We start from the raw sequence: 21587 nt of genomic DNA, 5'->3' as shown, positions 1-21587 counted from the left end.
ATGTTTACAAATAGCCACCAATAAACTCTATGCAAAGGTGTCAATAGTAGGTGAGAGCAGTTGTTACCTTCTGTCAAAGCCAAATGCCAAATGATTAATAAGAATACGGGCTTTCAGTAGGAGGGCCTCAGATTTGCTGGTAAACTAAAAGAAATCAAATAATACAGTACATTATGCTCTTTCGTCACAGATATTTGTAACACAAATTTTGTTTTGTGGAAGTGAGGATTAGTCAAAGAAACTGGGCCAGAGTCTAATGTCAGGACTTTTCTACACTTAAAATGCTATTGCAGCACATTTTCACCACTGTAGCACTTCATTGTAGACCCTACCTATGCTGATGGGAGGGATTCTTCTGTGAATTTGGGTAATCCACCTCGCCGAGAACCTAGTGCTGTCTACACTGCAGGTTAGGTTGGTATAGCTATGTCTTTTGGATGTGGATTTTTCACACCCCTCAGAGATATAGGTATACCAACATAAATTCCTAGTGTAGACCAGAGCTCAGTTACAGTAGTGTAAATTAATTGGCTTCATCAGAGTTACTCCCAATTTACACTGGTGTTTGACATCCAAATCTGGCCCACTCTGTTTAATCATCATAGAATCACAGAAGATTAGGGTTGGAAGGGACCTCAGGAGGTCATCTAGTTTAAGGGAATATTGTATTTGTCAGTGACTACAGATGTCAAGAAAGACAAAATGAAAATCAACATTCAAGAAAGAACAGAAGATGGAATTTTGTAATATTGTATGTGCTCACGCTTTTGATTTATACAGTTTAAACTAAGAGAGACAGACTTTTTGCAAAAGACTAATAAATTATTAAATTTCTAAACTACATTAAAAATTGCCCAGAATACCATGAATACTCAGAGCTGTAATGTAAAAAAAACCAAAACTATAAATATGTTCTCTTGGGATTTAAATTAAATCACATGATAAAAAGCAGTTATATAGTCAGTGGCAGGATAAGGGCTGATGGTACAAATTACTTGGAAGAGGGCTCCAAAAATGTTTTTTCAAGCAGCATCGTCTCTCAGCTTCCGACTTATTTTTCAGCAGCAAAATTATATCTCCCAGGGTCAAATCCTGTTCCTAATGAAGAGAAGAAACTGTTAACTACCTTGCTGTAACTGTTGTTTTTCAAGATGTGTTACATTCAGCTGTAGGTATATGCATGCCTCATTCCCAGATTTCTGAGAACTTTTTGCTTCAGCGATACCCACTGGACTAATTCAAGAGCCCTCTGTCACCACATGCACTGATTCCGATAAAGAGGGGACGGAGGAGGGGCCATGGAAGGCACATGTACTACACCTATCGAGGAACAACAGCTACAGAAAACTAGATAACGATTCTTTCTTTGAGTGTTTGCACATGTCCATTCCACTGTAGGTGATTGACAAGCGGAAAAACATAGAGGTGGGTTTGGAGTCTACCTGAACAATGACTATAGAACAACCCATCCAAAATTGACCTCATCAATGGACTGATGGGAAATGGAATAATAAGAAGCAAAATTGTGAATTGATGATCAAGCTGCTGCTTTACAAATGTCTATGATCAGCACTTGTACCAAAAAAGCAGCGGAAGTTGCCTGTGCTCTAGTAGAACGAGCCAATACTTTAGCCAAATGGTAGCATGTATGTATGCACAGAGATCCAGGATGGATTTCTCTGAGTGAAAACTGGTTGGCCCTTGCCCGTGCCCACAACCACAATAAACAACTGCGGGGAGGATCTAAAGAAGTTAGTATGCTCCAGGTAGAAAGCTAAAACCCTTCTCACATCCAATGAATGAAGTCTCTCTTCATCTCTATGTACATAGGGTTTTGGGAAGAACATTGGCAAATAGATTGCCTGGTTAACAAGAACTTTAGAGATTACCTTTGTGAAAAATTTTGGGAGGGAGAGATAAAGTTTATCTTTATGGAAAATTGTAAAGGAAGGCTTTGACACTAGGGCTCTCAACTCGCCCACCCTTCTGGTTGAGGTAATGGCAATTAAAAATGCTACCTTCATAGACAGATGGAAGAGAGAGCAAGTTGCAAGTTCAAATGGTGGTCCCATGAACTTTGCTATGACCAAGTTCAGATCCCAAGGACAGACAGGATTTTGCACATGTGGGTACAATCTGATCAAGCCCTTTAAGGAATCTGGTAACAATGCAGTTGGAGAAAAGGGATCTACTAGCCACCGAGATATGGAAAACTGTGATAGCTGTCAGATGTACTCTTATAGAGCTAATCACCAAACTCTGATTTTTTTTAGGTATAGAAGATAACCCAGAATGAGGTTCAGGGGTGCATGCTCTGGGGATATGACCTTTTCCTGGGAGCAAACAGAGAAGTGCTTCCATTTAGCCAGGTAAGTGCCGTAGCTGAGGATTTTCTACTGTTCAGAAGCACTTCCTGGACATCCTTAGAACAGGATCTCTCCAAAAGCATTAACCATGAAGCATCCACGCCGGTGGTTCTTAACCTATTTACCATTGTGGGCCGCATATGCAGCTCTCTGTGTTATGTGGACTGCATCCACACAATATATATGCTACCTGTATGGCCCTGAGGATGACACATGGGCCACAGCTGTGTGCTGATTGGGCCGCAAGCAGCTCACAGGCCACGGGTTGAGAACCACTGATCCATGCTGTCAGTTGGAGGTCTGTAGGTTGGGATGGAGCAGGCAACTATGGTACTGAAAAATAACATCTGGATCTAGCAGGAGAGACAGTGGAGGCTTGGCTGACAAGGTGAATAGGGCCAAGAACCACTGTTGTCAAGGCCACGCTGGTGCTATAAGGATGAGATGAGTATGGTCTTGTTTGACTCTGAACAAGACTCTGGGCAGCAAGTGAATCAGAGGGAAGTCACACAGGAGCGGGTCCTTCCAGGGTAGCAGAAAACAGAAATGCACCTGTCAATGAGCCTGGCTTAGCCCTCCCCAGGAACAAAACTAATAGCACTTTCTGTTGGACTTTATTGCAAACAGGTCCATTTGGGGAGTCACTCAGAGTTGGAAGATGGATCTGGCAATGTCCAGGTGTTAAGACGACTTGTAGTGATAGAGAAGGTCCTGGTCAATTGATCTGCAACATGTCCTCTTTCCTGGAAGGTAAGCAGCGCTGAGATTTATTGAATTGGTTATGAATAAGTCCCAGAGGCGAAATGCCTCCTGGCATAGCTGGGTTGTCTGCGCTTGTTGGAATTATTAGTATTTGAAATTATTAATACTGATTGAGAAATCACCAAACACTAATTTAACCACAAATTCCTTTATTAAATCAAAAGGCCAAATTATATTTATACAATTGCTCTAAACATGCTGTGATGCTGTATGTTTGAATGTGATCATTATATCTTTCATATTACCACTGTTATACAATTGCAACAAATTTTGTACAAAGTATGTCATGTAAGGTGCCAATGGAAAAGTTACAACCTATCAAATATGATTATCCTGTTTATATGCATGTATCATCTTTGTACTTGAAGTTATGAATATTGGTTATGCATTGGTATCTTACACGTGTTGAATTACTGGGTAACAGTAGAATTTACATTAGAGCTAGACAGCTATGTCTTGATGGCCCATTAAGGACACTTGACTCTAACAATGGGCCATAGAAGAAACTCATCCCATCCAGATAGCTCTTCCTGCGGATACCTAAATCTCTGAGGGTCCAATGGCCACCCCCTGAGAGTCATCAAGCCATAGAAGGACATGTGATATACTCATATGACCCTGTATTGGCCCAGTAACTTTCCACAAACAGAAGCTGTGGAGCTGTGTTTCAGACAGTAAAATTCTATGTACATGGCAGATGATATAAAAAAAACCCTGAAACATCTCCATCTTGCTTCTTTCATGCTCTGGTTCTCTGGACTGTGGATTTATGATTAAAAGGAGCATTTTGAATTATGTACTGAAGACATTCCAATCTTTTGGAAATTACCGTTCCATCACTGCTACAATTGAGATGTATATGATCTATTAACAATTATTAACTCTTCTTTTCTTTCATTTTATTATAAAACCTTTAGATTTTAGTTATTAAAGGACTGGCTTCAGTATGATTATTGGGTAAGATCTGAGTTATATATTGACCTGGACAAGTGTCTGATCTCATGGAATTGGAAGGACCCTTTATCTGATTAAACTGGTTTTCAGTAACCACTCATCTTAAAGTCCAGTGTCTGGGTGGTGAAACTAGGGCTGGAATGCCTAAGGAGACTGCATTTTGTGGTGGTGAGACAGAAATTTATTTTTGTTACTGTATTGGTATAATGATAGAACAATCACCAGTTTGGGGTATGTCTACCCTATTTCTCAGCTGTTTGTCCTGAATTTGGCATTCTCAGCTGTGATCCACTGAGGCACGGTGACACATATACTTACAAATGGGCTAACCTCAGTGGTGTTTACACCCATATTGGTCGGCTCCAACGTGGTCAGGCAGGTATTAGCAATGAACCCTTTAAAAGTGTACCTTTTATACTGTTTAACAAACAAGTGATGTCACTATCAATTACTGACTTCAGCTAAAAACAATTTGAGACACTCTACCCTTATTTCCAGTCTTAATCGAGATAAGATTTACAATCCCTTTTCTTTCCAAGGGCTTTCCTCCCCTCCTTCTTGCTGTTCAAAATATTTTCCAGTTCACCTGAGTTCACAGAGGCCTTAACACCGGTGTGTGGGTTTGGGAAGGGCCATATTGGTTCATTTTAAGACAGAGTCTCTGTTTAATTTAAAACCATCTGCAGTCACACCTATCTGTCAGAGGCCTTCTTTTTAGAAATTTCCCCTTATCTCATTAGTTATTCTTTGAACCAGACATCATCCCTACTTTATTGTTTCTGGCCTTATCACTTATTATTTTCAAGGCCTTCCTTCTACTTGCTAGTCATGGCCTTTCTTTACAACACATATATATTTCCTTAACCAAATTTAAGTTAACTTTAATTTTGTGATTTTATACTTATTCTACAGCACGTCTCCCTGTCTGTTAATGTAAAACACAGTCTCATAGTTGTCTATTAGAATTAACAAGTTCTTTCCTACTATATGTGAGAGGAAAGCTGAAAAGGCCAGTCACATGGCAACTCCCTGACATTTATGTGAGCCATTATATCCTGAAGTGTCCAGAGGCTTTGAGTCTACAAGGACCTCATATGAGTCTCTAAACCCAGGACTGATGCGTCTGTGATTAAAGTGAGGGTTGGTAGCAAAGGTATAAAGGGCACCCCCCACAGACTTCCAGAGTGTCCATCCACCAATCTGGAGATGACAAAACTGACACTGGCATCTTGTCCATATGATGACAACTTGGGGCATACATTGACGCTAGCTATGCCTGCAGCTTTCTGAGATGCAGCCTGGTAAGTTGAACTATGTAGGTACACCTTGCCATATAACCCAGGATGCTGAGGCAGCTGTATGCTGTGGTGAGAAAATACACTTTCCATCACCGTACCAAGCTCTGTAGTGCTTTAAGCCTGAATTGTGGCCTTTGTGGAGTCCAACACTCCTCCAATAAACTCTATCCTGTGTACAGATTTTAGAATAGATTCGTTCCAATTTACTAGGAGTCCCATGCATTGAATGTGAACAAGACAGCAGATACAGTGGATAACACCTGAGCTTTGGCCTGACCTTTGATTAATCTGTCCTCCAGGTATGAGAACAAGTGGACTGCTGATTTGCGTAGATGTGCTCCCACCACTGCCATACACTTTGTGACCACCCAAAAGGTAGCTAAGAGATTGAATGGGAGCACTGTAAACTGATAAAGAGACCTATTTGGCATTATTCTGAGAAACTGCCAATGGTTGTGAAATAAGAGTCCTTTAAGCTAAGGGCAGCATACCAGTCCCCTGGTTCCAGGGAGGGAATAATCAAGGCTAGAGCAACCATGCAGAATTTTATTTTCTTCAGGAATTTGTTCAACTCTCTTAGATCTAAAATAGGCCTGAAACCTCCTTTTCCTTTGGGAATCAGGGAATAGCGGGACAAGAAACATTTCCCCAAGAAGCCCAACAGGACTCCTTCTCTGGCCCCTGCCTGAAGAAGTTACTGGACCTCCTGCTGAAGGACTATCTTGTGAGAGTGGTCTCTGAAGAGGGATGAGAAAGGGGAGTAGAGAGGAGGAGGCGGGAAGGGTTGAAATGAACTGGAAGGCATTCCCCAGTTCCATTATGGTTAAGACCAATGGATCCAATGTTACATGGGCCTGCACTTACGAAGTGGGATAAATGTTTTGTAAACAAAAGGTGGGAAACAGATGGAACTACAGTAACTGGTATACTATCTTTGACCAACACATCAAAATGTCTGTTTAGATAAGATGGCTGGATGGGTTGAGCCCACTGATGCTGAAGAGGAGGATGATGGATGTCATCTCCTATAACTCCTGCCCCTTCTCCTTCGTGGATCTTGAGATTGGGAAGGAAAATACTGTTGTCTGTATAGCTGTTGAAGAGGGAACTGTTTCCTCTTTGTTGCAGGAGTATAGATTCCAAGAGATTTTAATTTCACCCTGGAATCTTTTAGGCTATGGAGCCTATCGTTTGTTTTACCTGAAAAAAAAGAGGGACCTTTGAAAGGAAGGTCCTGGATGGTTTGCTGGACTTCTGTGGGAAGCCCAAATGACTGTAACCATAAACATTTTTTCACAGAAATAACTGATGCCAGGGTTTGAGCTGCCGCATCTGTGCCATCCAAACTGTCCTAGAGAGCAGTTCTGGCAATCAGCTTGCCCTCATCGAACATTACTGTGAACTGCCTACAGTCCTCTGGTAGCTTGTTTTTAAATTTTATAATGTTCTCCCAGAGGGTGAAGTCATAGCAGCTCAGAAGTGCCTGTAGGTTTTCAATCCTAAACTGCAGACTCCCCGTAGAATGAAGTTTGAGTCCAAACAAGTAGTCTCTTCACATGTTTGCCTTTCAGCATCGTTGCTTGGTTTCCTTGTCTCTCCACTGATTAGCAGCCACCACCATCAAGGAACCTGGAGGAGGGTGAGAGGACAAATACTCATGGCTCTTTAAGAGGACGCAGTACCTCCTTTAAACTTGCTTTGCTATGGGAGATAAGGATAATGGGGTCTGCCACAGTGCCTTGACCAGTTCCATAATGGCTTATTTAATCAGCAGAACTATCCGGGCAGGGACTGCTGATACCAGAATGTCCACAAACTTGCGCAAGCTTACACACACCTCCTCTGCCTGAATGTCAAAACAGATGCCACTCTTCTCAATAGGTCTTGACAAACCCTGTGGTTTTCTGGGGGTGGTGACTTGCTTGTTGCCTGACCACCCTTGTCTGGAGATGAGGAAGAGGACACCATAGGATTGAGCTTGTGGCTGCTCTGTGACTTGTGGTGGGGAAGCCGCCTGAGTGATTTCTGGCTGCTCGGTCCCAATCTTGGTATTGGGAACTGGAGAATGATGGTCTTGGTGCCGATGCCCCCATAGCAGTCTCTATGACAAAGAATGAGACAGTTGCAGAGAGGTCGAAGTCAGAGGAGGGATACACCCCCCCAGTGTCCAAAATAGCCACTGATATGGGCCTGGGTCCCAACTTTGACCAGGCCAGGAGGAGGCTAGTGCTGTAACTGTTGCGTCACTCGTGGTCCCAACTCTAAGATGGATGATATGCCCTCTGTGTTGGATGGGACATAGAGGAATGCACCTCAGAGTCTGAAGAGGAAAAATCTGAAACATTTGACATCAGGGGGGCAGAACCAGTTGGGACTGGAGATAGGTAGCCTGAGCCTGAGGATGGTAGTACTGGAGATATCATTGGAGGCTTGCCCTTCAACTGAAGTGGCCTTTGCGGAAGCTTGGACAGTAAAAATATTGTGAGTTCTTGACATGGAGAGGTAGGTGCCACAGGAAATGATACAGACTGTAAACTTTAAACTGCTAGGAATCCTGGTACTGAGAAACTAAGCAGATTCTTGGGGCTGCATATGACTCAGGAGTAATTGGGAGAGGCAACGACTGATGGTCTGCCAGAAAGATTTTTCAGAAGACGTCCTCAACAGACCTGGCATAGGCTCTCCAGGCAGCAATCCTGTCTTCTTAGCTGAAGACTGCTCCAGCGAGAGACTCTCCCCTGAATGTCTCTTAGAGTCTTTGCCTCTTGTCGGCTTTGGAACCAACAACCCCGATTGAGGTAACAAGCCTGAGAAGGGTCTAAGCCTTTTCTTCAGCGTCAGTGCATGGGACTGAGGAGTTACGAACATCTCTGTTGCACTCTGTACTAAGGCCGATGTATTTGGTACGCTCTCCACATGAAACGAGTCCAATGGGGGGACTCGTCGCTCTATCTTTCTTTGAGTGGGGCTTAAATCCCCTACAAACGTTACATATGTCACTTACATGGTATTCTGCCAAACATTTCAAATGGCTGAGTATGGGTCACTGACCAGCATAGGCTTAGTACAAGTGTGGCAAGACTTAAAACTTGGTGAGTGTGGCATCATTTCAGTATCAATCCCAATACCAAAAGATGAACACTAGTCCAAAAAGACCTCAGACTAAAATCTATCGCTAAAACTAACTTCAACGTAACTAACTACTTCCTAACAATAACAGGGTATATATGCAAAGGTCTGAAGGAAGCTTATGACAGCAAGTCTGAGATCGCTCTGACAACCGTATTGAGGGGGGGTCAGGCCAATTCCACCCCCTTATAGCAGCATGCAGTGGCCACCCCAATGAGTACCACTGAGGGAAAAACTTCTCTGACAACTAACTGTGCACAAAGTATGCATGTACCTATAGTGGAATGGACATGTGCAAGCAATCAAAAAAGAATGGAACTTCTGCCACTTATTTCAGTAGGATTAGGATTTGGTCCCAGATACCAGTTTAGGAATCTTATGTTTTTAATTGACCTGGGTCACAGAGAGGCTTAAGGTACACTTTAACATTCTTCTACATTTACTGAAATCTAATCCTAGGGTCAAATTCTGGTTAGAGGTGCACAAATGTACATGCCATAAACCAGAACAGAAACTTATCTTCTAACTCTCATATACAGTAGAAGATGGCTACCTCTATGATTGTCCTTCTAAGAAGTCCTCCTATGCTTCACTTCAACATCACTTGCAGAAGTCCTAAAGTACAGATCTCAAGCCTTGGCTACACGAGAAAGTTGCATTGGCTTAACATAAGGTGTGATGCTAAATCACTGCAAAGGGCTGTACTTACATTCTTATATCAGTTTAAACTAAGTTTATTTCAGTATAAGTAAAGTTGATCAGGAATCAACTTAAGTTAAACCAAAATAAGCCACTAGTAAAATGAAGTAAGAGTGCCCACTAGCTTTTTGTACCAGTTTAACTAAATTGATTTAAAATCACATCTTAAGCTAAATTAGTGCTACTTTGTCAGGTAGACAGGACCTGAGAGCCAGCTCTCTTGGGCTCTGAACCGACACCCTCAAAGTCAATCGGAATGTTTTCATTGGCTTCAATGGGATCAAGCCCTAGGCACAAGAGAGGTTGAAGAGAGGCTTGTTTATGCCTATACTATGATATGGCCTCCCAGACCAACCCTGATTTGTGCATGCACACAAGCACATTAGCCCTACACTTACTATGTGCTGATTGTACAAAGACACTACTGTCACAAAGTCTCTGAAGGATTAAACTGTAAACTGGAGTGACCACATGTCTGGAAGTTGAAAAGGGCATGCTTAAGCTGCTTGGGAGACTTGAGGGGTCCACTCTAGTCTTCAGGCCTAGGGGAACTGGACTGCAGGGTTCCACATTCCAAGAAGGGATACCAGCATTGGAGTCTGTACCACAGAAGTGTGCCTGAAAGGCCAGATTCAGAGACAATGTTTGGATGATGTCAAACTCTAGAGGCTTAAAAAAAAATGTGGGATCCAAGGCTTGAGTCCAATATAACAGTTTGATGACTGTCCAACAGGATAGCTCAGACAGAGCAGAAACTACTATGCCTATTACTTTTGAAGTATGTATGCACACTCATTTAAGCCATTTTCCTATAATAGCTAGTATGTAGCCAAGTCTATTTATTTAATAAGTGCCACAGAATATCAATAGTACATGGCATATTGAAATAGTAAAAAACGTATCAAAATTTGGAGATTTGTTAATTTGGTTTTCATTACCTTTAACCAGAGTAATTTTATTCACTATGAGGACCTTTATCCAGGCATTTTATATAAGAACTTTGTAGCAATTCCAGTAGCAAAATAAAGTTTTCCATTTATGCTAAGAAAATGTTATTGTACTCTTGATGGAAGAGTAATCTATGCCTTTTATCTGTATAACATCTTAAAAGCATCCTGAGGTTGGGGGTGTAAGAAGTTTAATAATCTAACATATCTGGTAGTGGAGATGAGATATGAAGGTTTTACCCCAGAATTTGACATTCCTGCGTGTACTCCAGAATTTGACAGTACTGCAATCAACTATTTTGTATGTTCTACCACTGCCATCTGAAAACCAAATACCACATAGCAAGAAATAATCTTAAGTCTTTGTGAGGCAAGGTCAGGCAGCTGCAAACTTGCAGTTTGCTAATCAGAATGGGAGGATGGGAAAGAAAGTTATGGAAGAGAGTGAGTGAATAGCAACTTTGGTTTTAAGTGCCCCTGACATATTGTTGTTATGACTAGAAATGTTTTGAGATAAGGAGTACTTTGTTGAAATTAGGAGAATTGGTGACCAAGTAGAGGTTAATATGCTGACCCACTAGGAGTCTCTGTAGGTTGTTAGAGTTAGCTATAAAAGATTAGGTAAAAGTAAATATCTCAGAACAGTCTGAGGGAGCTTTTCTTTGGGCAAGGAGCTGACATCTAAACTCCCCATCAGCTGGATGAAAAGAGGGCCCTTGGAAGCCTGACTAGTGATTACTTGAAACCATCTCAGACTGTGGGTAACTATATCTGAGATGTCCTAAACCTATTGTGAATGTGCGTGTGCTTAAAATCTAACATAAGTAGTTTTAGATAAGAGCACTTATTTGTATCAATCATTTATCAGACGGAAGTGCTGTTTTCCATTGATTTATTCCTGACACCCACGTCAAGTGAAACCGTTAAGTTACCACTGCTTTGGATTCTGAGAAACCCCATGTAACAAAGGTACAAATGGTGTCATCCTAACATAAAGCTTCAGTAAATGGTCCTTGCACAGAAAATCTACAAGGAAAGATATCCTCTTCTGGAATACTGCAGCAAGGTGCAGGACACCAGTGTTGCCGGGGGATGCTAACACCATATTCTGTGATAGGAGTGCATAGCTCCCATGTGCCCCTTGCAGGAATTCTGACTGGTGGAGTCATAGAGTTAGCCTATACCTGGATATATTCCACACTTTCCCTGCATCCCTGCAGGCCACAACATCCCTATCAACAAGTTCATTCGTGAAGAAAGCCATCACAAACCTTACTGATTTGTCCCAATCATATCATGTTTATCTAGATGTTTTATATATCTATTTTTAATTACTATTTCATCATACAAATATTGCTTTTCCCTCTTCTCCCCAACAAAAAAGAATATACAAACCACTAGTGATGCTCCGTAATAATGCGAAACAAATCTAAGTGTCTTGCACATTATTTTCCTCATCTCCGAGTCAAACTCCTGAAGAACATATAAAAATTTTTTACAGAGAACATTTTTTTAATATAAACTGCAATACATATTATGCTACAATAAATGAGTTTAGCTATCATTTTATTTTAAGTTAAAAGTTGTATAATATAATTAGATCTCAATACAGAATTTAATAACAACCTACCGTAACTTAAAAGATTATTCACAATTTTTCTTTCTTTTCTACAGATGGCTCCTATTATAGGCAATGTGTTACTCCAGTCTCAAGCTTAATTATTGCCTGAAGGAGCTTAATTGGGATGTGTATTCCAATGAGCCACTGTTCTCTCCTTCTTTAATATTTAAAAAGTAACAACATTACCCTGTAGTATGGCAATCTTTTCTTTTTATGTTACAATAGTTGACTGTCTTTAGACCTATGGCTGTATACTCTCTAAACTCCACCACTCATACCAGTTAAGGTGCGCGCGCACACACATGCACACACACACCTTTTAATTAGTAACTGTGCCTGTTCAGTGTATGTATAGGTGTAGGCCCAGAGCAACTAATTTGCCTTGTTACCAGTATTCAGGAGGCAGAAGTAACTGTAATATTCTAACATCCTGGGACTCTACTGCTATAATTATATTTACATGTGTTTGGGAACATTCTGGTTGTAACATCTAGCAATTCTGTTTGCATTTTGCCTGTAATCTCTCACAGTTCAGTCTGCTGTTTAGAAATATTTTGAGGCCTTTTGTTACACATGCAACTGTCTGGCCCATATCTAAGGACTTTTACTGTGAATGTGCTTTGTTATTCTATGTCAGTGGAATAATCCATATTGATGGCTAATTCCACCTTAGCATTTTTAGAACTGTAATAACTTTTACTCCCCTCTTTTTCTGAAAGTATATTTTATTTAGTCGGAATGTAGTTTTAATTGGAAGTTGTAATTTTTGGTTTATGTTTGTTTTTCTTTGAAATAGAAGTTAGTTAGCGTAACCGAGGAATGAACGGTGTGTGTGTGATAATGAAGTAAAAAGGCAGCAACTCTAAGTTTCCCTGATAACAAAAGGGAGTGAAGCAAGACTTCGTAGTAACAACTTTTACAATCCAGATAGCCAAAGAACGCAGATCAAGATAACCTCAAGTCCAGAGAAGCCCACCCCAAGGACAGGAACAAGACAAAGTATGAAAGATAACACAAAGGGTCATGCTTGCAACAACAGACAGGTGAATGACTATCACACCAGGATGCAAAAGCAGCATGACACAGAAAGACCCATAGACCTGTATGGGGATGGATCGCTATAAAAATGGAGTGAAAACATGAAGACTTTGGGTTCGTTCTGCAAACATCTAGGAGCATTGGATTCACGACCGACAGAGCCCAGCTCCATCTTTGTGTTCAGCCCACCTGGCCAATGGGCTGGCTTGAGCAACGCATAGGCTGGTAATTATACTCTGCCTGCAGAACATTTGTGTGTGTGTAGGCAATTGCTTTTTGAAACTTCTGTATTCACAATAAACGCAGCATATTACCTTGTCCCCCGGAATAAGATCCTGCTGTTTATTTCATTCATAAGTGTAACATAGGATTATGTGAGTGACGTTTTTTGGAAAAACTGTCCGTAACATCCTCAAATCAATGAAGTCAATGGGAGTTTTGCCATGACTTCAAACAGAATATCCTGTGTCTATTATGTTCTGAATCATTTACTGAGTCAAGAAAATCATGACTCTGTTAAAAAACATAAAATAAAGCAAAACCTGGTTATGAAAGAATGTATAGTACACTGTTAGTAAGAATTAAGTAACTCAAATAGTTGGCCAGGCAGCAGTATATTGTCAGCTGAAAGACTCAGTATGGAAGCTGCCCCAACATATGTCTGTCCAGGCTCATGAGGATCAATTGCTTCATGAAAATGAACTGCATTTGTTGGATTTTTCTTAATAACAGAGGGAACCAGCTACAGACATTGCTTATCAGTTAATTTACAGAGAGGCATTAGAAGATTTGACCCCTCAATTACTTCTTCTTTCTAAATCAGATGATAAATGACTGTGTAAGCAACTGTTAAAACAAACTCCAGAATGACAAAGTGAGCATAATTGATGGTTTGCCGCTTAGGCTGCCCCAGCTGCCAAAACTGGTGACCAACCTACCTGAGGAATCGCCTGTTTCCCTATGCCATATTGCCACAACTGCAGTCAGCGGGGATACCACAGATGTATTCCCTTTATTATAAAAAAGGGGTTGTGTCTGACAGGGCATTCTTTGGGAGTACTCTAGTAGTCTGAAACAGACCAAATCTGGTGACCTTTCAGATATGCTGGAAAAGATATTTGTTTGCAAAAGTTTTTGGAGAGAAATGAGGGTATGCTTCCCATAATGAAAAAGGGGTAAAAATGAGTTACTGTAGATGGCTGAGTTCCTGGTCCAATGATTACTTTAATGATACTGGAATTTTATTGCATTGTTTATCATGTGTTAGGCTCCTAGACCCTTTGCTAGGTATCTTTTTAATTATTTTAAATCTAAATAAATAAAACAGAATGGAAAATATATATAAAATATTACTTACATGAAAAATATCATATTTGCTTCCAATTATCACCAGGGGGATTGGAAAAGGGTCAATTAACTCATGATCCTGTTAAACAACATAATATATTAAAAACCTTATAAACAAGTCACAAGAGAACAGTAAACCAGCTAAACATCAGAAAACAGGTTGAGAATGATTCTTAAAAGATACATGTTAGCTCTTCAAAATCTTAAATCAGACACAAAAATTTATGCAGTATAATTATACAGGGACATATGAAATTTAAAAATCTGAAATATAAACTGAAATCTAAGTATGAGGTACATAATTTTCTATACAAACATCAAATAATGTAACATACAAGTACTATGTGCTCAATAAAATAGAATTAAGTAGATGGCTCAGGGAATGAGTAACAGGTTAAGTAGTCTTATATCTGTAAGTAACTGGCTTACATCAGGTCCAGGTTGGTAGTTACTTAAAGCTATTACCATCTTACAGCACTTCAATGATCTATGTGAAATGAGATGGTCAGTTTCTAGCAGACAGATGGCCACACTACAATTGGCTGAAACTGGCATGGCAACCTTGTTTAAGTTTCAATGTACCAAATAAGGAAAAAATGGTCCTAGAGAGTGAACTACCTTCTCTGCTCTAGCGAAGGTTCCTCCAACTAAGGGTTAAGGCAAGCTATCAGTGTATTAGAGGAAAACTTGAACCATTGCCTACCCAGTACTTTCTGGGGAAAAATAAAGGACTTCATTCATTAGCATTGTCAAGCCAACACATTTTACAGGCTTTACATGAACTTAAAATTTGAGGTGTGGACAGTAGGCGTTGGGGAAGCATTACAGTTTCTTAATTAGAAGAGAAACTAAAAATTAATTCAGGACAACAACAAACCAATTACATACAGGGACTAGTCCTCTGAACTCTACTCGTCTGATGATCTTCTTCACTGCCACTAAAAAGTAGTTAATGCATATCCCTCAGCCTTTTTGACAGACTCTCCCAATGCACTTATGCTCTCCAATTCCCACTCTGAGACTCCTTAGCCAATCTGGTCCCTTCCAGTGAAATGCCCATGATCATTCCCCCAGTAGAAACCCTATATGAACCCCATCATTTCCTTTGTAGATAGTCTCTAATGTGCCCTGTGCTTGGGTAAACAAACAAGTCTGTTTTTTAATTGAGTTGACATACATTTGAAAAAAAAATAGTAGTATGTGAAGTGATTAATAAGATGTTTGTCTTACTTTCTGCTTTCTGTATTGTGCTGAATACATACAATAATTTAGCATGTGTGATCATGTCCCCTCTAGAGGCCGGCCTCCACACAGATAAAAGCCTGTTTCTTACTGATAAGTGATCCAGTTACTACCATTTTAGCTAAAGGACGAGTCTGCTTTTAAAGTGCTGAAAAAACCTGTATTCTAATGCTGCTGGCAACTGTGACATCTATGTGTTTGTGGTCATGGGTTGTAGCCAACTGCATTTTAATGTAGTATTTTATTTTCAGAAACTACCTTTTCTAAAAAAGTTGATCAACCTTGGAAGTCCTTAAGCAAGTCATATTATTGGGTCTAATCCTGCAACCTTTACACCCATTGGGATTACTCACATGAGTAAGGGCTACAGTATTGGGACCATATATTGAACAAATATGCTAAGCATCGAATGCATTTGCTTTCTTACTTAATACATCTTTGCTTTTCACTTTCTGGAGCCATATTAGCATTTTCTTTATCATATTAAGTTACACAAGTTGCTGTAGAAGAATTTATATTCAGAGTCGTGAATTGTAGAATATTTGTTTAGGCACTGCATACACATAACATTTGTACAAATTGAATGCATAGTGCCATATAAATTTTCAGTTGTATTTCCCACAATCTGTTTTAGCTTTTTCAAGAGATTACATTAGCAATTGCATTTAAGGGTCTAGTATTAACATCTCTGAAGCTTTATAATTGAATTAGTTGTCAGATTATCAAAAGGCACTGAGTTTGTGATAGACACTTGAATAAATGTAAAATATATAGTTGTGTTGAAGGCTGCTATAACTATACTCTGCTTAAATTTGTACCTTCATCTAGTCTCTTGCCAGATGAATTCTGCACATTCTAGTTTTCATCTTCATTTTAAAAAAAGATTATAAAATCAATATCAAACTGCTACTCTAAAAGTCTGTTTCTTGTGATTGGTGTAACATGCCATAACAATCACGTTAGATGTCTAGGAAGAAGATATAAGAAACTGTCTTTCCTTGTTTCTGCTCTTACTGAATTTTTATTAAATTGCTATAATTTTCCAGTGAATAGGTTCATCTACATAAAATGGATTTTCAGTCATGCATAAAAATCTAAGAGTTATTTATGATTTTCACAAGCATTATCCTTAACTATATAAAGGCCTATGATGATCTGGAGAAAATATTAGAAGAATCTTACTGGATGATCCTTCAGCATATTGTTCCACATCCCCTGTTTAATTTCAGTAGCTACTTTAGGATTTGTCTTTCCCAGTTTAGTTATAATTTTATCCACATGGCTCCTGGTGACCTGTAGGAGACTGTCCAAGGTTGGCCAGAGTTCATTAGGTTTGGAAAGATCCAAAACTAGAATTACAGTAAAAGTCCTATAAAAAATAAGGGGGAAAAAAGAGAACAGAAAAGTTCTTATTCAATCTAATCACTGGTGCATAAGACAATTACTTTTTTCATAAACAATATTTTTCCCTTAGTACAACTGCTGAAAACAAATGTGAAAAAACCAACCAGGGAGAAACCTTATATTAAAGGTTGCAGCACAAGCAGATGGCTCTTAAGCATACTCTGAGCTCTGCCGGAACCTTTTAAATTGTCTTTGTAGCTGAATTTCTGACTCTTCCACGCCTCATCACTGGTTGGTTGGTACTATGTATGCTAAACTTTATTTCTGGAAATTCTGTTTGAATAGAAGTAGCACCTGCAGGTGGCAGGGAGCCATTTTGTTACCTCCTGCTGTATGACAAGGCACTCCACTATAATCTCTTCATGCAACCCTGTCATCTCTTGCCTACCTGAAATCTCTATTTAAGTTATGGAAAACTCCTGCTTATGAAAGCTCCTGACTTTTCGTGATCACCCACATGGCCCAGAAAGTCAGAAGAGTAGCTGAAGTACAACCTTCCAATCAGGAGGTAGAAGGTAGTAAGGAAATATTTCTGTGCCATGGCTTGTTGTGCCAGTTAGATGGGACCTCAGATGATGAACTGAGGATGACGCTGTGGGTGGTAGATCAGGAGATGTTAGGTTAATGATCCCTGGAAGAATGGGACTCTACGCATATTAAAAGATTGCAAGGGTTTAATGTAGGTCCTGAGAGGAAGAGATTATTAAAATGCAATCAAACACAGAACACTTGAAATACATGTCTGAAACAGAATGCCACTAACAGCAGAGGACTGACTGCTTTTTTCAACCAGGCTCCATAGCAACACCAGGTTTTATTATGTGGATTCCAGATTGGAAGGAATCAAATGAGCTACAGAGCAAGATAAATCTCTAATATCACTGTGTAATGCCATGAAAAATCTAATGAAAAGCCTCTTGGCTAAACAAGATATATATAGTTCAAGTTAGTTTTAAATAAACAAGTTTCTTTATTACAGATGGATGTGAAAACCACTGAATAAATATTTGTGTTGGTGGTGAAATTAAATGAAAATATTGTCTTGGCAAACTGTGACAACTGCACTGCTGCACAGTAATGTTGTCTTGTTGAAGGGCCAGTCATAGCAGTTTTAGGAGGAGCAGAAAGAAGATTCTTTAGGGTCATCCAAATTAAAAGATTCATTTATGGTAAAGAGAAGGGACAGGATCTTCAGGTTGCTACCAGCCTTCTCCATTCCAGCACAAGTGGATTTCAGCAGTTAATACTGGAGTCCATGCATTGTGAGCAATGTTTGAAAAACATTTCAAATGACAATTCTCCAAAGTAGCCAAAGGCCTCCAGGAGCAACTAGGCCGCCAACATGCCACAGCAGTATTTTTTAAATATTTTTCTCTCGTTACGTAATGATAACATAGCCTGTACAATTATACTCAGACAATAAGTGCTCAAATACCAAGCCATCCCATTATTTTCTACAAAACCTGAAGATATCCCATATCTGTCAAAGAAATAAAGCAACAACATATCAGAACATAAAACCACTAAATAACACTTACTAACCCGAAAAGTATTGTTTTTTCCTTTCTTTCATTTAATCATTTTTCTCTTTTTATTTCCCAATCATTCTATTCCCTTCTTTTTTTCCTATCTATTTTTCTCTCCTCTTGTTCTTTATATGAAGAGCTAAATCTGTTTTCCCCTCATTCAGTCATTCGTTCTCCTCCATGCTACACTGCCTCTTCTTGCTTCCTTACTCCATTTTTTCCAATCCATTTTCCCCACATTGTCTTCCCTCTATTCTCCTCTGTATTCCAGTATCTGTTCCCTGCCTCTCTCAGAAACTTCACCTCTCATCTTCTTTTAAGCCACACAGGGACCTCATATCTTTTTTCCTCTTTCTTTCCCTTAGCTCCACGAGGTCCACATCACTCCATCTTTCCCTTCCCTAAGGTTCTGTTTTTCTCTCCCCATGACTGATTTCTCTCTTTTCCCTCAGTGAGGTCCACCTTTCTATCCCACTCCTACATGCCACTCTCTTAGGCCTGATCTACACTAAAAAGTTAGATCAAGCCCTGAGCAGTGCAATTAAGCTGACCTAACCCCCGATGTAGACAGCACTACTCTTTGGTAGGTGGATTACCTACGCCAACGGGAGCACTCCTCCTGTTAGCATAGGTAGTGTCTACACAGAAGCGCTACAGTGGTACAGCTGTGGCACTGTAGAGTTTTAACTGTAGACAAATCCTTAGAGAGGCTGCTCCTGGAAGTTGACAGCAATGGGCAGCCATATTCTGTCTTCTATATCTCTTAAATTGCTTTCTCTAAAGTCCAGTTGAGAGTAGGCTGGGTCGCTTCTTCTTCTGTACCTCTTTTGTCCCTACCTACAGCTGAGCCATCCTCTCCATGGAACTATGTGAGGAGATGTCTATCCCACACAAGTGAACAAAGGGTTAACATGAATCTGAGAGCTCATTTGGCCCAGTTTGCTACACCTGGATGGTGTGTCAGACTTGATTTGTTATGAGATCCAACTGGGAAGGAGCTGGGTCTTCTTCATAAAAAGAAATAAAAGCTTTATGAAAGACTCAAGACAGAGAAACCCAAGAGAGAAACCCAGGACTGCCATCTCTCTCTCTCTGGAAGGTAGATACAAAAAGGCTACTGGGATAAAATTAATCATTGGGGTGAATCCTGGAAAGAAGGCAAGGCATAGAGAGGCAATCCTGAGGGAACGATGTTCCAGCAGATAAATAAAGAAGTGGGAATATCTTATGAGAATCCAGAGGTCTGGGAACCAGAGTTGGGGCTGTGCTAATCACAGGCTGCAGCGAAGCAGCACAAGAGGCTTGGAGATAAGAAGCAGCTAAGGAACAGTAGCATGTCTGAAGGAGCACACCTAGCTGCTTAATACAGGGTTCCCTGAGCTGGAATTCCCTATCAGCCCCAAGAAACAGGTATATAAGCCAGATGTAAGGACTATTTAGCCCAGGGTGGGGCTGAAGACAGAGCCTCAAGGACAGGCTGAGAAATAGTCCCAGAGGGGACAGAAGTATCTTTTGTGTTGGGACATTTTTGGAATTTTGTTTGTGTTTTTTGTTTTTGTTATCTGGAAGGAGTAGGACTATATGATGACCTAGCTGGAGGGCCGACTTGCAAGAAGAGGCCGACCACTGCAGGATTGGAGCAACCGTTGGCAGGAGGTGCTAGAGGAGGAGACCCTGAAATGCTATACTAAAACATGAAGGTATGCACTGGCTGGTGAGTCCACCCTTCCACATGCTTCCTCCCCCTATGGCTGGAAAGTGCGGAGAATCAGGGGCATTTGCTGACAGAAAGGAAGGAGGAAGCTTAGAACTGTTCATCAGTAGCAATTGGGGTATCCGTCCATCCCTAAGCATAACTGAATTTTTTTTTTTTCCGGAAACACCACTTTGATAAAAACTTTCAAACCTAGAGAACAGTTTACATTTTGGAAGATTTTTCCACAACCAAATGGCCAGAGATTTAATCTGTTTTCATTTAAGCAAAATTAACTCTGACATTGTAAGGTTCTTTATCACTTACCTTATGTTGTCACTAGTTATTGGTATACGAATCAAGTCCAATAATGAGGTTCCACCACCTAGTTCCCAAAAATGTGCAATGTCTTTTGGCTGCAAAACAATTTTTTTGCATTACAAACTTGTATTTCCATGTCATGCCAACAGAAGTTTCCAATTATTGTAACAATGGGAACGGATATGTGCGGGCTATAATATTCTGCTGGTATTTTCTAGAAGATGGAGCCCACTAAATAAATCAGAAGTGACACTTCTGAAAAGCACCTTGCATATATATGACTGTCTTGATAGTCCTCTGTTTCAGTACTGAAGGATGAAAACGTAAAAAAATCAGTTTACACACACAAAATACATGCTGGTTTAAGCATCTGATATTTCATCTTTGCTCAAAAGAAAATAGTTGATAACTCATGGGCAAGCCTCGTGCTATGTGGCAAATTAGAAATGAATTATGTGGCCACAATCTCTTAGGGCTTGTCTACCCAAGGAGTTAGTGTGGAGTAGCTATTGCACTTTAAATTCACACTCTATTCTGCACCAACTTCCCATATAGACAGGTCCTTATTTATGCAGCATAGACATCCTGCCCCCTAAGCAAAACCTTCTTTCGTCCCTGCCATGCCCAGTTTTCTTCTCCCTCCCCTCCCTGCCACTTTAAGCACATAAAGACCATAGTGGCATCGAAGGATCAAAGACAGCTGATAGGAGGGGATACATATACCTGCGTAGGGGAGGAAATGGAATGGTTAGAAGCACATAGGACTTTTAAACACATAAAACCTGATTCTCTGTTGCTCTGCACCATGCACATTCATTTACACTAGTGTCAAGTAAGTATAAAACAGGTTTGAAACACTATGGGAGTGTTTTATACCCACTTTGCAGTGGTGAAAATAACTAAAAATACACTTCAGTGGAGAATCAGGTCCATGAAATGACTTAACTTTTCAAGGAGAGTCATGAATTCCTCAGTCCCTACACCCACAACACAGCAGCAACTAGCTGCCCTACTGCTCCAGTATCTGTCAATTTGTCATGCAATAAAGGCGAAGCACATTAGCTCAGTGCTCCTACGATTATCACGATTCTTGTACTATCATTAGATTTCAGAGTTAACACCCACCAAGACTGATAGAGCAGTTCATATTTCTCCTATGATTATGGCTGCAGGCTGACTGTAGTCAGATACTACTACACTGGTTTAAATTCAGTTCACATTTTGAAGGTTCCTTTGCAAC

General features: G+C 40.2%; 1 protein-coding gene across 2 annotated transcripts in view; it reads right to left on the bottom strand.

The window, feature by feature from the left end:
* The window catches only part of DYNC2LI1 (dynein cytoplasmic 2 light intermediate chain 1), a 56928-nt gene that overhangs the window by 29988 nt on the left and 5353 nt on the right, over positions 1-21587 (bottom strand). For both annotated transcript variants that reach the window (XM_067565065.1, XM_067565064.1), the window contains 5 exons: positions 20354-20442; positions 16586-16772; positions 14172-14240; positions 11551-11628; positions 68-144 (listed from right to left, as the gene is read on the bottom strand). In XM_067565065.1, the coding sequence (XP_067421166.1) occupies positions 68-144; positions 11551-11628; positions 14172-14240; positions 16586-16772; positions 20354-20442 (500 nt within the window). The remainder of the gene's footprint in view (positions 1-67; positions 145-11550; positions 11629-14171; positions 14241-16585; positions 16773-20353; positions 20443-21587) is intronic.

Source organism: Emydura macquarii, unplaced genomic scaffold (assembly GCF_026122565.2).
Source record: "Emydura macquarii macquarii isolate MOO-44397 ecotype Brisbane River unplaced genomic scaffold, CSIRO-AGI_Emac_v2 contig_2676, whole genome shotgun sequence".
Taxonomy (NCBI): Eukaryota; Metazoa; Chordata; order Testudines; family Chelidae; genus Emydura; species Emydura macquarii.
The sequence above is the reverse complement of the archived record's forward strand: the minus strand, read 5'-3'. Positions and strand labels throughout refer to the sequence as shown.